This window comes from Pelodiscus sinensis, chromosome 1, assembly GCF_052426305.1.
Source record: "Pelodiscus sinensis isolate ZL-2025 chromosome 1, ASM5242630v1, whole genome shotgun sequence".
Lineage (NCBI taxonomy): Eukaryota > Metazoa > Chordata > Testudines > Trionychidae > Pelodiscus > Pelodiscus sinensis.
The window spans coordinates 136,379,556-136,396,904 of record NC_143052.1 but is presented as its reverse complement, the minus strand read 5'-3'; the positions used below and the strand labels follow the sequence as shown (position 1 = coordinate 136,396,904).

Here is a 17,349-nt window from a genome sequence, read left to right as displayed (position 1 = left end):
TTGAAAACCCTCTTCAGGAAGTTGAAAGCTGCTATCAAATCCTCCCTCACTCTTTTCTTCTGTAGACTAAATGAGCCCAAATGCCTCAGCCTCTCATAGGTCATGTGCTCCAGCCCCCTAATCATTTTGGTTGACTTCTGCTGGACCCTCTTCAATGCGTCCACATCCTTTCTGTAGTAGGGGGACCTAGAACTGAACACAATACTCCAGATGTGGCCTCTCCAGAGCCGAATAAAGGGGAATAACCACTTCTCTGGATCTGCTGGCAATGCTCCTCTTAATTCAACGTAATATGCCATTAGCCTTCTTGGCTACAAGGGCACACTATAGACTGTCATCCTTCTCATCCATTGTAATCCCCAGGTCCTTTTCTGCAGAACTGCTGCTTAGCCAGTCAGTCCCCAGCCTGTATCAGTGCTTGGGATTCTTCTGTCCAAAAGGCAGGACTCTCCACCTCTCCTTGTTAAACCTCATCAGATTCTTTTGGGCCAACCCTCCAATTTGTCTAGGTCAATCTGGACCCTATCCCTGCTCTCCAGCATCCTGGTCATTAATAAAGATGTTGAACAAAACTGGCTCCAGAACCAACCCTTGGGTCACTCCAATTGTTACAGATCGCCAACCAGGCATGGAGGCTATGATCACTACCATGGAGCCCACTAAACTAGCCAGCTTTCTATCCACCGTACCGTCCATTATTAGATCAATTTTTTTTTATTTTGCTGGCAAGAATACTGTGGAACACTGTATCAAAAGCTTTTCTAAAGTCAAAGTGTGTCATGTCCACTGTCTTCTCCATGTCTACAGAGCCAGTTAACTCATCATAGAAGGCAACCAGATTGGCCAGGCACGATTTGCCTTTGGTGAATCCATGTTGCCCATTAAGTCCCTTATGACCCAAGAAACCCTACACCTTGGCAGGAGGTAAAAGCAGGTGACCCCTGTAGTCCCTTCTAAGCTAGAGTTCTATGATTCTGTCACTTGTTCAATACAACAAGTAGGTCAGTGTCAGAGCTGAGAACAGGACATAGAGATCCACTTCCAGTTCTGTGCTTTAACCAACTGAAACACAGTAGCCCTCCCATGAGGATGATAGTCAGAGGCAATTATGAGTCACTGTCTCATTTCTAAATACTGTACTGATCAGAGTCTTAGATAGGTCCCATTGGGTCTTGGTAGGGAATGCAGGGCCAGAAGTCATCTCTACATCCCTTGCCTCACGTTTTGCTACAGGGCCTGGTTTAGATCACAGGAAATATGTCTCTCCAATTACTCTAACTAGCCAGTGGACATGGCTAATTTTCCAACAGGAAAAAAACGGAAAATACTTTCCAAACCTTCCTGTTTCCCAACTAGAAACCAATGAAAAGATTTCAGAAATTGGGGGAAACCATTGCAACTTGGAAAGTAGAAAGTAGTTTCCCCCCTCCCATACTTACTTTTTTTCTTGCAGGAAAATTCTAAAAAAATAAGCATTTCCTTAGTAAGAGAAATCCCATAGGGAAGAAACCCTGTATTGCCTCAACTCAGACATGCTCAGTGGATTCCAGGCACATCCCATTAGATATTGTTACCCATCCCACCTTATATGACACTTTTACCATAAATACAACTCCTTTCTTTGGCTCTAGGTGGCAGAATGACTAAAAATGGTGTGATAACATCAATTCGAAAATTCTTCCCGGAGACCTGGATTTGGGATGAAGTTTCCACTGAGTGAGTGGAACGAGGTGTACAGATAGTTCGGAATGGCTTGCTAGTTCGAACTATCTAGCCCGTGCTGCGTGTAGCCGCGCGGCACTGGGTTCGAACAAGCCGGCATTTAAAAATGGCGCCGGCCGGCTTATGCAAATGAAGCCCGGGAAATTCAAATCCCGGGCTTCATTTGCAAGTGCGGTATGCCTACATTACCCCGCTAGTTCGAACTAGCGGGGTAGTGTAGACATACCCTAGGTGTCAGAGCTGAGAACAGGACATAGAGATCCACTTCCAGTTCTGTGCTTTAACCAACTGAAACACAGTAGCCCCCCCATGGGGATGATAGTCAGAGGCAATTATGAGTCACTGTCTCACTTCTAAATACTGATCAGAGTCTTAGATAGGTCCCATTGGTGAGGAATTGGTAGGTCTTCGTAGAGAATGCAGGGCCAGAAGTTATCTCTCCATCCCTTGCCTCACTTTTTGCTACAGAACAGGGCCTGGTTTAGATCACAGGAAATATGTCTCTCCAATTACTCTGACTAGCCAGTGAACATGGCTAATTTTCCAACAGGAAAAAAATGGAAAATACTTTCCAAACCTTCCTGTTTTCCAACTAGAAACCAATGAAAAGATTGCAGAAATGGGGAAAACCATTGCAAGTTGGAAAGTAGAAAATAGTTTCCCCCCTTCCCAAACTTGCTTACTTTTTTTCTTGCAGGAAAATTCTAAAAAAAATATTTCCTTAGTAAGAGAAATCCCATAGGTAAGAAACCCTGTATTGCCTCAACTCAAACATCCTCAATGGATTCCAGGCACATCCCATTAGATATTGTTACCCATCCCACCCTATATGACACTTTTACCATAAATACAACTCCTTTCTTTGGCTCTAGATGACATAATGGCTCAAAATCGTGTGATAACGACAATTCGAAAATTCTTCCCGGAGACCTGGATTTGGGATGAAGTTTCCACTGAGTGAGTGTTCTTCTGTTCTCTCATTGTCTATTTGTAAAATCAACACAGGTTATTTGGGGTTGGATGAACCTTTGCTGGCCTGTCCAACCAAGTTTGCCATCCAATGAAAGTGATCATGAATTATCATAATCATTATGAGATTCCTATGAAACAGGAGGGGTAGCGAGATTGGCAAAAGGAGTTGGAAAGATGCAGAAAGCTCTCGCATGAGGGGAAGGACCTCATGGAACAGTGTTTGACTTCAGATCCTGCTTAGACAGCAATGTACAGAACTTAGCTGATCATCTTGCAAGGGCTGGACGTTCCCATTCCAGTTCTCTAATTCAAATGCAACGTCTGTGACCCTCAGTTCTGTCGTCACTCTAATGGCTGCACAGTCCACTGTGAGCTGTCTTGTAGTCTTGTGTTTACATTCCAAGACATTATAAAACTACTAATGGTGGTTTGTAACCTGTCCTTTAAATCAGTGTCTATATCAAATCACTAGAGCACAGCTAATGTGACACCAATATTTAAAAAGGGCTCTAGGGATGATCCAGGCAATTATAGGCCTGTAAGTCTAACATCAGTACTAGGCAAATGAGCTGAAACTCTAGTGAAGAACAGAATGGTCAGACACAGAGATGAGCATAGTTTGTTGGGGGAAATGCCAACATGGTTTCTGTGAAGGGAAATCACACCTCACTAATCTACTAGAGTTCTTTAAGGGGGTTAACAAGCAGACAATCCCAAGGGTCATTATCAGTGTAGCTGTTACCGTTCACCCTCAACAGAAAGAGTTGTGGATGGCTTTGTGTGGCCTTTACCACAGTTTGGATCTCAGGGTCCAGTGCCTATCCTGTGGTAGAGGGCAACAGAGTCTCACTGGCGACCTCCAAAAGGGAAGGGGAAGAGGAGGCTGAGGTCTCAGAGACTGCTGCCTTTGTAACAAGCTCTGATTAGGTGAATCAGCAGCAAACACGTCATTTCCCCTAACAGGTTCAAGGTTAATAAGGGTACGTCTACACTACATCACTATTTCAAATTAACTTAATTCAAAATAGTTAATTTGAATTAAACTAATTCGAAATAACACATCTATACACAAAAACTATTTTGAAATAGCGTTTTGCTATTTCGAAATAGTGCATCCACACTGAGTGGACCCTGAACCGAAGTTAAGGCTGGCCGGAACCAGTGCCGGCAGGGCACCGGGTTAGGGTTTAGTGTTTGGGGCTGCTGCCTGTGGCTAACTGAGTGCCGTGCTTAAAGGGATCCTACCCACACCCCGGACAGACAGTTCTCAGGGTTCCCCGCTTGCTTGTCTGCCTCGATGAGGGACAGCAAAGCAGTCCTGTCTTGGAGTGCCCTGAGTGCCCACACTCAGGACACCACAGCACTCGGCCACATGGAGCCAGAGCTGCCATCAGTCCGGCTGCACTTGCTACAGACTGCCATCCAGGGTGTCCATCATCCATTGGGGTGCTGTCAGGATCCAGGAGGCCCTGAGGGAGAGTGTTCAGCCCTCAGAGCCCTCAGAGCCTCCCCGGTCCTCCCCACTGGGGGCTCGTGCCCCATTCTTTCCTCATGTCCTTCCACTTACCCCTCCCTAGCCCCCCTTCCTGATGTCAAATAAAAGACACATATGTTCAAAAAAAGAAACTGGGTTTATTGAACCAAACTGAGGGGAGGGGAGAATTGACCTCTGGGGAGACTGAGAAAAGGAGGTGGGAGAGGGAAAGAGAGAGGGTGAGAGAGGGGAGGGGGAAACCTGGAAGGAGGAAGCTGGAAGGGGGAAGCAAGGGGAAGAAGGGGGAGGGGAAGCTCAGGGCTCAGGCTTGGGGTTCTCGACAACTTGACTTTCATGATAACCTGTTCCTGGGTTCACATGTGGCCAGGCTGGCAGCTATCCTGCCATAGGTGGCCACATTCCTCTGTCTAGTGCGGAGATCATGGACATTGGGGGCATCCCCCCAAACCTGAATAAGATCCATGATCTCCACCCTAGACCAGGAAGGCACCCGCCTGCTCCAGCACCTGTCAGGTTCCTGGGAGCTGGCAGACTGCTCCTGGGGAGCGGTGGAGGGCTGGCTGCCAATGGATTTCTGGCTCATGTTTTGGGGCCACTGGGTCAGGGGCCCCGGTGGCCACTGCTGGCTCTGGGTTGGCAGGCTTGGAGCTGGCACAGGCACTGTGGCCAGGGTCTACCCCTTTAATGTCTCCGGGGCTCAGGGAGAGGAGAGTAAGTTTTCCTGATTGTGCCCAGAGTGGCCAGCAGGGCTCTCTGGGAGGGGCTGGAGGCCCTCTCTTTCGAATTAAGTGTCTACACAGCACTTAATTCAAAATAGCTATTTCAATTTGGTGTTACTCCTCATAGAATGAGGTTTACCAAATTCGAAATAAGAGCTCCGCTATTTCGAATTTATTTTGAAATAGTGGTATGGCTGTGTAGATGCTATTGAAATAAATTTGAAATAACTACTGCTATTTCAAATTAACTTTGTAGTATAGACACACCCTCAGAGACTCTGCAAACCACAGGAGGAGAGGTGCAACCTCCCCATCTAGACTCATAGGTTATGTCTACACTACCACCCTAGTTCGAACTAGGGTGGTAATGTAGGCAACCGGAGTTGCAAATGAAGCCCGGGATTTGAATTTCCCGGGTTTCATTTGCATAAAGCCGGGCGCCACCATTTTTAAATGTCCGTAGTGCGGACTCCGTGCCGTGCGGTTACACGCAGCACGGACTAGGTAGTTCAGACTAGGCTTCCTAGTCCGAACTACTGTTACTCCTCGTGAAGCCTAGTCCGAACTACCTAGTCCGTGCTGCGTGTAGCCGCGTGGCACTGAGTCTGCACTAGCGGACATTTAAAAATGGCGGCGCCCGGCTTTATGCAAATGAAACCCGGGAAATTCAAATCCCGGGCTTCATTTGCAACTCCGGTTGCCTACATTACCACCCTTGTTCGAACTAGGGTGGTAGTGTAGACATACCCATAGACTTTAAGGTCAGAAGGGACCATTATGATCATCTAATCTGACCCCCTGTACAGTGCAGGCAACAGAATCTCACCCACCCCTCCCAGAATAATCCTCTCACCTATATCTCAGATATTGAAGCCTTCAAATACTTTGAAGACCCCAAGTTGCAGAGAATCTTCTAGCTGTGATCTGTACCCCATGCTACAGAGGAAGGCGAAAATCCTCCAGGGCCTCTGCCAATCTACCCTGGAGGAAAATTCCTTCCCGACCCCAAATATGGCGATCAGCTAAATCCTGAGCATGTGGGCAAGACTCATCAGCCAGACACCCAGAAAGTTCTCTATAGTAATTCCTATCATCCCTTCATTGACCTATTCCCACTGATAATGAATGGTCAATTAGTTACCAAGATCATGTTATCTCATCAAACCATCCCCTTCATAAACCCATCTAGTTTAATCTTGAAACCAGATAGATCTTTTGCCCCCACTACTTCCCTTGGAAGGCCGTTCCAGAACCTCACTCCTCTAATGGTTAGAAACCTTTGTCTAATCTCAAGTCTAAACTTCCTACTAGCCATTTTATATCCATTTGTTCTTGTATCCACATTGGTATTAAGCTTAAATAATTCCTCTCCCTCTCCCTCCCTGGTGTTTATCCCTCTAATATATTTAAAAAGTGTAATCATGTCCCCCCTCAGCCTTCTTTTGGTTAAGGTAAACAAGCCAAGCTCCTTGAGTCTCCTTTCATAAGACAGGTTTTCCATTCCTCGGATCATCCTAGTGGCCCTTCTTTGTACCTGTTCCAGTTTGAATTCATCCTTCTTAAACATGGGAGACCAGAACTGCACACAGTATTCCAAACGGGGTCTCACCAATGCCTTATACAATGGCACTAACACCTCCTTATCCCTACTGGAAATACCTCGTCTAATACATCCCTAGATCGTATTAGCCCTTTTCACGGCCATGTCACAATGGCGGCTCATAGTCATTCTATAATCAACCAGGACTCCAAGGTCCTTCCCTCTCCGTTACTTCCAACTGATGTGTCCCCAGCTTATAACTAAAATTCTTGTTATTAATCCCTAAATGCATAACCTTACACTTCTCACTATTAAATTTCATCCTATTGCTATCACTCCAATTTACAAGATCATCCAGATCTTCCTGTATGATATTCCTATCTTTTTCTGAATTGGCAATAGCTCCCAACTTTGTGTCATCCACAAATTTTATTAGGACACTTCCACTTTTGGTGCCAAGGTCAGCGATAAAAAGATTAAATAAAATTGGCCCCAAAACTGATCCCTGAGGAACTCCACTAGTAACCTTCCTCCAACCCGGCAATTCACCTTTCAATATGACCCACTGTAGTCTCCCCTTTAACCAGTTGCTTATCCACCTCTCAACTTTCATATTAATCCCTATCTTTTCCAATTTAACCAATAATTCCCCACGTGGTACTGTATCAAATGCCTTACTAAAGTTGAGGTAGATTAGATCCACAGCATTTCCTTTATCTAAAAAATCTGTTACTTTCTCAAAAAAGGAGATCAGGTTGGTTTGGCACGATCTACCTTTTGTAAAACCATGTTGTAATTTGTCCCAATTGCCATTAGCCTCAATGTCTCTAACTACTTTCTCCTTCAAAATTTTTTCCAGGATCTTACATACTACAGATGTCAAACTAACAGGCCTATAGTTACCCCGGTCGCTTTTTTCCCTTTCTTAAAAATCGGAACTATATTAGCAATTCTCCAGTCAAATGGTACAACCCCTGGCTACGTCTACACTGGCCCCTTCTTCGGAAGGGGCATGCTAATTTTGAACTTGGGAATAGGGAAATCCGCGGGGGATTTAAATATCCCCCGCGGAATTTAAATAAACATGGCCGCCGCTTTTTTTCCGGCTTGGGGAAAAGCCGGAAAAAAGCATCTAGACTGGCACGATCCTCCGGAATAAAGCCCTTTTCCGGAGGATCTCTTGAAAGTAGGAATAAGAGATCCTCCGGAAAAGGGCTTTATTCCGGAGGATCGCGCCAGTCTAGACGCTTTCTTCCGGCTTTTCCCCAAGCCGGGAAAAAAACGGCGGCCATGTTTATTTAAATTCCGCGGGGGATATTTAAATCCCCCGTGGATTTCCCTATTCCCAAGTTCAAAATTAGCATGCCCCTTCCGAAGAAGGGGCCAGTGTAGACGTAGCCCCTGAATTTAGAGATTTATTAAAAATGTTTGCTAATGGACTTGCAAGTTCATGTGCCAGTTCCTTTAATATTCTTGGATGATGATTATCTGGGCCCCCTGATTTACTCCCATTTAGCTGTTCAAGTTTGGCTTTTACCTCGGATATGGTAATATCTACCTCCATATCTTTAGTCCCATTTGTTAAGTTACCATTATCCCTAAGCTCTTCATTAGCCTAATTAAAGACTGAAGCAAAGTATTTGTTCAAATATTGGGTCATTCCTAGATTATCCTTAACCTCCACTCCATCCTTAGTAATTAGCGGTCCTACTTCTTTTTTTGTTTTTTCCTATTTATATGGCTATAAAACCTTTTACTATTGGTTTTAATTCCCTTTGCAAGGTCCAACTCTTTTAATTCCCTTTGCAAGGTCCGACTTTTAGCCTCTCTCACTTTGTCCCTACATGCTCTAACCTCAATAAAGTAGCTTTCTTTACTGATTCCTCCCATTTTCCACTCCTTATATGCTTTCTGCTTTTTCTTAATTACCTCTCTGAGATGCTTGCTCATCCAGCTTGGTCTAACACACCTGCCTATAATTTTTTTCCCTTTTCTAGGGATACAGGCTTCTGACAGCTTCTGCAACTTTAACTTAAAATAATTCCAGGCCTCCTCCACTTTAAGATCCATAATTTCTTTAGTCCAATCAACTTCCCTAACTAATTTCCTTAATTTATTAAAGTTAGCACTTTTGAAATAAAAAACCCTAGTCTCAGATTTATTTTTGTTTATCCTTCCATTTAATTTGAACTGAATTAGCTCATGATCACTCGAGCCAAGGTTGTCCCCTACAACCATTTCATCTATGAGGTCCTCGCTACTCACCAAAACCAAATCTAAAATAGCATCCCCCCTTGTTGGTTCAGCAACTACTTGATGAAGGAATTCATCAGCTATTACATCTAGGAAAATCTGAGCCCTATTATTATTACTAGCACTTGTTCTCCAGTCTATATCTGGAAAATTGAAATCTCCCATGATTATGCAGTTTCCATGAGTATTTACTTCATTAAAAACATTAAAGAGGTCTCTATCCATATCCAAATTGCATCCTGGTGGTCTATAACACACCCCAAGCACTATCCCAGGGGAGGATCTGATAGTTTTCTTCCCCAATGTGATTTTTGCCCAAACAGACTCTGTCTTCTCCATTCCATCACTTTTTATTTCTTTACAATCTACCTCATCTTTGATATACAATGCGACTCCACCACCTTTACCCTTATTTCTGTCTTTCCTAAACAGCACATACCCTTCAATACCTGTACTCCAGTCATGCCTAGTATTCCACCATGTTTCTGTTATTCCTATAATATCTGGTTTCACTTCCTGGACCAATAGCTCTAGTTCCTCCTTTTTGTTACCTAGGCTCCTCGCATTGGTGTACAAACATCTTAATTTTTGCTGTTTGGCCTCATTCACATTCTTTACCCAATTTGGTACGGACGTTATACCTCCAATATAACCTATTAGACTAGTATCCACCCCACCCTTCTTCATGTTCATTCTCCTACCCCCAGCTATATCCTTTCTTACTTCATTTTCCTCCCTCTCAGTGTTAAAATCTGGCGTAGAGATTACCTGGGCATCTCCCAACCATCTCCCCCAAATTCCTAGTTTAAAGCTCTCTTAATCAGTTGAGCCAGCCTACATCCTAGAAGTCTATTTCCCTCCCTACTTAGGTGAAGTCCATCCCGAGAGAACAGTCCTCTGTCCATAAATGCCTCCCAGTGACCATACATCCCAAAGCCCTCCTTATAGCACCACTGCCTAAGCCATCTATTGATCATCATAATCCTGTCACATCTTAGTTGCCCTTCTCTAGGAACAGGCAGAATCCCACTAAAGATCACCTGAGCCTCAATTTCCTTGAGCGTCCTCCCCAGCCTAGCATAGTCTCCCTTAATTCGTTCCAGCGAGAATCTAACCGTATCATTTGTTCCTACATGAAGGATGATCAATGGATTCCTTCCTGCTCCCTTAATAATCCTCTTCAACCTCAGTTCCACATCTCGTATCTTAGCACCTGGCAGACAGCACATCCTTCTATTCTCTGGATCAGCTCTGGTTACAGGCCTGTCTATTCTTCTCAATAAGGAGTCCCCAATCACATAGACCTGCCTTTTCCTAGTGACAGTGCAATTCTCTGGTCTATCTCTTGCTTCCTCTGGCTGCAAGTCCTTGCCATTCATGTTTTCCCTTGTAATCCTCTTCCACCCACGCTGTATCCTCCTGATGCTCATTATTGGTGTTGTCCCCATTAACTCTTCCCCTTTATCTATGGGACTAGCCACTCTTCTCTTCTTCCTCACCCTTCCATCTTCATTATCTGCCTGCTATAACCCTTCTTCATTCTCCAACTCCACATACCTGTTCTTGAGCTCTATTTTTCCTTCACTGGCCCATCTTTTCCTCTGCCTGGTCCTCTGAGTCACATGCTTCCACTGTCCATTTTCTTCGCCCAGCAGTCCCCCCTCTGAGGCCCTTGATCCTGCTTCCATCTGAATATCTAAACTTTCCCCTTCAGCCACCTCATGCCTTTGCCCCATTATCTGCTCAAACCCCCTTCTAAACTCTACCAGAGTTTCCACCTGCATCTCCAGTCCTTGGATCTTTTCTTCCATCAGCTCTATCAGGCAGCACTTCATGCAAACAAAACTCCTTTCAGGTACCCCCTCCATCATGTACATACCGCAGCTACCACATCCAATCATCCTCCTTGTGTTCTCTACTACTTGGGCCATGGCCACTAATGCCTCTGTGTTTTATCTATTTTCTCACCAAAATCCTATTAGTCCGGTGAACACAAAAACAAACCAAAACACCCCCTCCACAGCAAAAACAAACTCCAAACAAGTTCCAATATCCAAACTCCCCTTACAAACTCCCACTCAAACTCTCCTGTTTACAGCTCTGTTTGCTTGGCTCCTGTGCCGCTGCAGCTATCTGTATCTAGCCAGAACATTGGAACACTGGCCACTTAGGACAAGTCAGCCCCCCTCATCAAGGTGGCTGCTTCTTTCCTGCCTCAAGAGCTCAACCCATCTTTAAGAGAGTCTCTGAGTGACTGCCCAGTACTCGCTGGAGGTCTCAAGGAAGGTTTTGTAATGTGGCTGCTTTCCAGGCCTCTATGAACTCTCAGGGTATGTCTACACTACAATGTTAGTTCGAACTAACGGACGTTAGTTCGAACTAACATTCATAGCCGCTACACTAGCGCTCCGCTAGTTCGAATTTGAATCGAACTAGCGGAGCGCTTAGTTCGAACTAGGAAAACCTCATTTTACGAGGATTAAGCCTAGTTCGAATTTACTAGTTCGAATTAAGGGGTGTGTAGCCCCTTAATTCGAACTAGTGGGAGGCTAGCCCTACCCAGGTTTCCCTGGTGGCCACTCTGGCCAACACCAGGGAAACTCTATGCCCCCCTCCCAGCCCCGGACCCCTTAAAGGGGCACAGGCTGGCTACGGTGCCCGTGCCAGGTGCAAGCCTGCCAGCACCCAGCCAGCAGACCCTGCACCTGGCACGGAACAGAGCCACCCACCCGATGTCCCCCAGCCCTCCCCCTCTTCCCGGGACCAGGCTGGTGGCTCCCGGGAGCTTGCCCTGGACCGCAAGAGGCGGGCACCTTCCTGGGCTAGTGCAGACATTGTGGACCTCGTCCACGATCTCCGTACTAGGCACAGGAAAGTGGCCGTCTAGGGCAGGAGAGCTGCCAGCCTGGCCACCCAGGAGCAGGTGTGCATGAAAATCAAGGGGGTCCACTGAGACCCCCGACCCTGAGCCCTGAGCTTACAATGGCCGTCCTGGGTCAGACCAAAGGTCCATCTAGCCCAGTAGCCTGTCTGCCGACAGCGGCCAACCCTAGGGACCCTGGAGGGGATAGACCGAAGACAGTGACCAAGCCATTTGTCTTGTGCCATCCCTCTCCAGCCTTCCACAAACTTTGGGCAGGGACACCACTCCTACCCCCTGGCTAAGACTACTCCATGGACCCAACCTCCATGACTTGATCTCACTTCCCTTTAAACTCTGTTCTAGTTGTAGCCTTTACAGCCTCCTGCAGCAAGGAGTTCCACAGGTTAACTCTTTGGTCTTTTTTTTGGGGGGGGGGGGAAGAACAACTTTCTCTTATTAGTTTGAAGCCTGCTACCCATTCCTTTCCTTTGGTGTCCTCTAGTCCTTCTTTATGGGAACTCATGAAGAACTTTTCTGAATGCACCCTCTCCACCCAACCCCTGCTTTTAGAGACCTCTATCCTGTCCCCCCTCCGTCTCCTCTTGTCTAAGCTGAACAGTCCCAGTCTCTGTAGCCTCTCTTTATCTGGGACCTGTTCCCAACCCCTGATCATGTTAGTTGCCCTCCCCTCTCCCAGCCTTTCTCTTCCCCTCTCCCACCTCCTTTTCCCAGTCTCCCCCAGTTTTGTTCAATAAAGACAGAGTCAATGTTGGAAGAAACGTTATCTTTATTTTGTACATCAAGAAAAGGGACTAGGGAAGGGTAAGTGGAAGGAGGTGAGGGAGGAATGGGGCACGAGCCCCCGATGGGGAGGACTGGGCTGGCTCTGCGGGCTTCTGGGGGTGGAAGCTCTCCTGCAGCCCCCCGATTACTCCCTCTGCCCAGATGGCAGCCTGCGGCAAGTGCAGCCGGGCTAATGGCCGAGTGGTGTGATGTGCCCAGTGTGGGTACTCCGGGCAATTCAAGCCAGGACTGCTTTGCAAGCGGGGCACCCCTTAGAACTGTCTGTCCGGGGTGGGGGTCGGGACCCTTTAAGCACAGCCCTCGGCTAGCCTGACACAGCATCTCCACGCTCTAAGTCCTCCTCTGATGCCCTGCCGGCACTGCTTCCGGCCATCCTTAAGCCCTGTTCAGGGTCCACTCAATGTGGACTTGCTAGTTCGAATTAGCAAAACGCTAATTCGAACTAGTTTTTAGTTCTAGACGCGTTAGTTCGAATTAGTTTAGTTCTAATTAACTAATTCGAACTAAGTTAGTTCGAATTAACGTTGTAGTATAGACGTACCCTCATATATTACCCAGCTCCAAGTCTCTGGAATCTGATAGTTCGCTGCTGGAACTTTATGGCATCAAAGGCTGTTTGTTTAAAGGGCAAAAAGGGTCAGGAAATACTTTTTTTTATTTTCAGCATCAAGAAAAACTGTGGGTTGCTTTCAGCGTTCTCCCATGGTTGCCAATAGAATCTGCAACAAAAAAGCAAGGAAAAGGGCCTAAAAACTATTGATCTTGAGTGTGTATATTTCTGTGGTTTAATGTCACCCATCCAGTGCCATGTCTGATTTGTGGGTATGGATATTTGGGGTTGCAAAACTACAGCATTCTTTTGTGTTTCTTTTTTTTTAAAACCAATCCCCTACTTCTCTAATTTTTTTTAAAAAAGAGCAACTTCAACATCCTTACAAGGGCTCTAACATTGTGGTCACAATTATGAATTTCAGCTCTACCTCCAAGCTAACCACATTTTCTGAGTAGGGAGTGGGGTATCCTGTGAAGTGGGAAAGGAGAACATGGTTTCAGAGTCTCTCCTATTGATTCGCTGTAAAATACCCGGTGAATGATCCAATTCTCTTCTCGCTTTGTCTCTTGCACTTTTAGTTCCAATGGAAAGGCCAGTGTCTCATTCACCATCCCTGACACCATCACAGAATGGAAAGTCAGCGCCTTCTGCCTGGAGAAGGAGGCTGGGTTTGGCATAGCCCCCTCTACCTCCCTCACAGCCTTCCAGCCCTTCTTTGTCGATCTGACCATGCCCTACTCCATTGTCCGAGGGGAAACGTTTAATTTAATAGCCAATGCCTTCAACTATTTGGACAAATGCATCGAGGTACAGTATGGCCTTACCCTGTCCTTCCTGAGCCGCTCTCAGTCGTGTTTCCAGCAGGTGTTACCTCTTGCAGCTAGAGCAGAAAGCAGCAGTGCAGAGCGAAGCATTCCCAGTCTCATTCCAACCGCTCAGCCTTCTTTGCACTGGCTTCTCACACGGTGATGGGGTGTGTGTGGGGGGGGGGGGAGGGGCGCTATGCTGGCTCTGTCTATTGACTGATGCTCTATCCTTCAGTGCAGACAGACCATATCATAAATGAGAACTCATTCTGAGAGGTATCTACATCCTGCTACTGTCCTCCTTGCAGGGGTCTGTCCTTTGGCATTTGGTGTTCTCAAAGCACAAGACAGAATTTTCATGGCAGCATGGCCCATGCAGCCAGTTAGTGCACAGCATGCTAGTGTGCTGTAGATTCATACCATGGCTTGCCAGGTACTGCCTCACCATGTAGACAACCATCAGAGGACATTGGCCAGGGTATTGGAATAAGTCATTCTGAAAAGTACAGTTCACTTTCTACTTGAATGGTGTCTGCAGACGTGCCTAAGGGCTGAAGACAGGGTTTATTATCACCTCTGAAGAATGCCCCATCCCTCCTACATGTGCTGTACCTCTCTGCCCCAGGATGGCTCAGTGGGTACAGGGCAGAAACAGTCTCTGGAGGAAACCAACCTCTTCTTATGCCTCATGCTGGCACTCAGAACAGCCAGTGAAATATTATTTTGTCTCCCTCTCTCAGGTCACTACCATCCTGAAAGAGTCCAAGGATTACAAGATAGAGCCTGTTTCCCCAGGAGGCAACACTGCAAGGGTGTGTGCCAACGAGAGGAAAACCTCGTCCTGGACTATTATCCCCCAAAAACTGGGTAAGTTTCTTTGCCTTTGTCATTCTCAAGGCCACTGCTGGTTTATCCAATCACCCAGGTCTGGATTACCCAATAGGCAGACTAAGCATGTGCTTAGGGCACAAGCAAACCAGGGGCATAAAAAAAGATATTTTATGGTATAGTATTGTTTTTATTTTGAATTACATATGGGGGGCACCATAAACTTTTCAGTGCTTAGGGCCTCTAAAGGTCTTAATCTGGCCCTGCAATCACCCACCCGCTGACCTATGGACAGGAACTTCTGGGAAGTTCTGCTAGCCATACAAGACTTCACTGAAGCAGCTCTGCTGATCTCCCCTGCCTCAGTATTTGCAGGCACGTGACAGTGAAGTAAGCCCCTGTGTTCTACCGCTTTTTGTTCCCAACATTTCAGTCCTCCTATGCTCCAGGAAAGACCATTGAGCTCATCTGATTTTATGTGACACATCTTCAGGATTCTACGGCTATATCTACACTGGCATGATTTTCCGGAAATGCTTTTAATGGAAAAGTTTTCCGTTAAAAGCATTTTTGGAAAAGCACATCTAGATTGGCAGGATGCTTTTCCACAAAAACTCTTTTTGCGGAAAAGCGTCTGTGGCCAATCTAGATGCGGTTTTCCGCAAAAAAGCCCCAATCGCCATTTTCGTGATCGGGGCTTTTTTGCGGAAAACAGTACTGTGCTTTCAGAAAAAAACTTTTGCCCGAACGGGAGCAGCATAGTATTTCCTCAAGAACATCGACAATCTCATGTAAGATCGTCAGTGTTCTTGCGGAAAGTCAAGCGGCCAGTGTAGACAGCTGGCAAGTTTTTCCGCAAAATCAGATGATTTTGTCAGGACAGCCTACTTGTCCTGGATTTCTGTACATAACCCCACCTCTGCCCAATCCTGGGAACTTGCTCCTTGTTAACAAAGAATTTTACATGCTCTTTAAACACTCTTAGCTCACTGAAACCCACAGCAGAAATAGAAAATTTACATGAAAGCACCCAAATTCAGAAATCTTTCAATAACAACAAAGTGTGACAGAAATATTGAACTAGATCCTGATATAAATTGGCTCCATTAGCTACAGTAAAGTCCAAGCTAAGAATCTGCCTCTAAGTTTTCAATATTTTCTTTCCAAAAGTAGCCTTTACGTTAAATGGCTTAGAGTTTTGTTATGTGTAGAATGTTGGAAGTGTAACATGATTTTTTAACTTACAAAGACTTCCCCAAAGGGATCATCATTGTGGTCCAAATTTTATACAAGGATCTTTTGTAATATCCAAAAAAATATAAACAAGAGATCATTTTACTTCAAACTTGCATTCAAAAAGCCTGGTGCGTAAAGAATTTTATCGACTCTATAGTGTAATTGTGAACTCTCTAAAGCCAAAATAATTTTTCTATCCAAAATTACAGCATGGTAAAGTGCAGGCTTGTAATAGATTACTAGCTGCAAAGGTAACAATAGAAAAGCTTCTGTGTCTCCAGAGTAATAGGATTTTTGTTAAGTTACATTTTATACTGATTACAAAGCTTTTGGCATCATCTTCCAATTTCCACATTGCTGGTACTTGCAAGGGGCTCGGTGAAGTTCTGCCAAGCTGCCCTGTAAGTGTCAGAGACAAGATTCACCAATAGTAGTTTATTCTATCTGTGATGAACTGCAACAGTAAAATCAATGACCAGAATTCATAAACACTATTGGCTGCTTTGGAAGGGAGGGAATTTCCCAGAATTCCTTCAGGCCAGCCAAGGAGGAGTGAATATAAAAGCCTAGGATTACATTGGCATTAAATTAATTTTCTTTCTTGGAATCGGGGGTTTCTTTCAGGCAATGTGAGCTTTACCGTTACTGCTGAAGCAAGGTCGATCGATGCATCTCAGGAGCAAAGACTGGAACGCGTGGACACAGTCATCAACCTGTTGTTAGTTGAGGTATAATAAAAAATGGTGTCTCTGGGGTATGCGTCTCTTTAAATTCTATTTGACTCTTTCTCACTAATCTCAGAGGGGGAGCCGTGTTAATCTGTAACTGAAAAAACTTAAAAAACAGTGAAGAATCGTGCAGCACCTTAGAGAACAAAAAAACATGTATCTGGATCATGAGCTTTCGTGAGCACAACCCACTTCTTTAGATGAATGGAGTTAAGGGGGTTCAGGTTCCAAATAAATAGCAGAGAAAGAGAAGGGACATGGAGGGAAAGGAGAGGAGAAAAAATGGGAAAAGAACAGTCAGTTACAGTGTCTGTGCTTAATGAAGCTCTCCCTCCCAAAGCATCTAGTGAAAGCATCAACTCTGGGTCTAACACAAGCTCTATTTTTCTCACCTGTCTAGTGCTAAGCTACACGTAAAGGCAGTTTAAGAGAGTCCCTGAGACTGACACAAATGCTGTCCTGGGAAGCCCATGGAATACATGTGATACTCAGAGGAAGTAACAATCCTGTGGCATCTGACGAAGTGGGTCTTTGCCGTAGGACTTCTCATTGTTTATGCAGATTCAGACTAACATGGCTTCCCCTCTGATACTTGTCAGAGGACGTAGTGGGCCAGGCTGCAATCCACACAGGAGTTATGGCATCAAAGTTCAACCTACTCTCTCCAAACTAGTTGCCAAACACTGCACCAAAATGGCCTCTGATGGAATTTCACTGTCCCACATATTTTGTGACAGGCTTCACTTGCTTGGATTTGGCTGTCGTTCAAGCCGTACATCCATGCACGTCTAAAGAAACCACCTTCTATAGTCACCAGAGCCAGAGCCAGA

General features: G+C 45.5%; 1 protein-coding gene across 1 annotated transcript in view; it reads left to right on the top strand.

The window, feature by feature from the left end:
* Positions 1 to 17,349, top strand: part of LOC102448833 (ovostatin-like) — a 71,749-nt gene that overhangs the window by 35,724 nt on the left and 18,676 nt on the right. The window contains exons 18-21 of the mRNA XM_075902489.2: positions 2,595 to 2,679; positions 13,500 to 13,728; positions 14,468 to 14,594; positions 16,416 to 16,519. Coding sequence (XP_075758604.2) covers positions 2,595 to 2,679; positions 13,500 to 13,728; positions 14,468 to 14,594; positions 16,416 to 16,519 — 545 coding nt within the window. The remainder of the gene's footprint in view (positions 1 to 2,594; positions 2,680 to 13,499; positions 13,729 to 14,467; positions 14,595 to 16,415; positions 16,520 to 17,349) is intronic.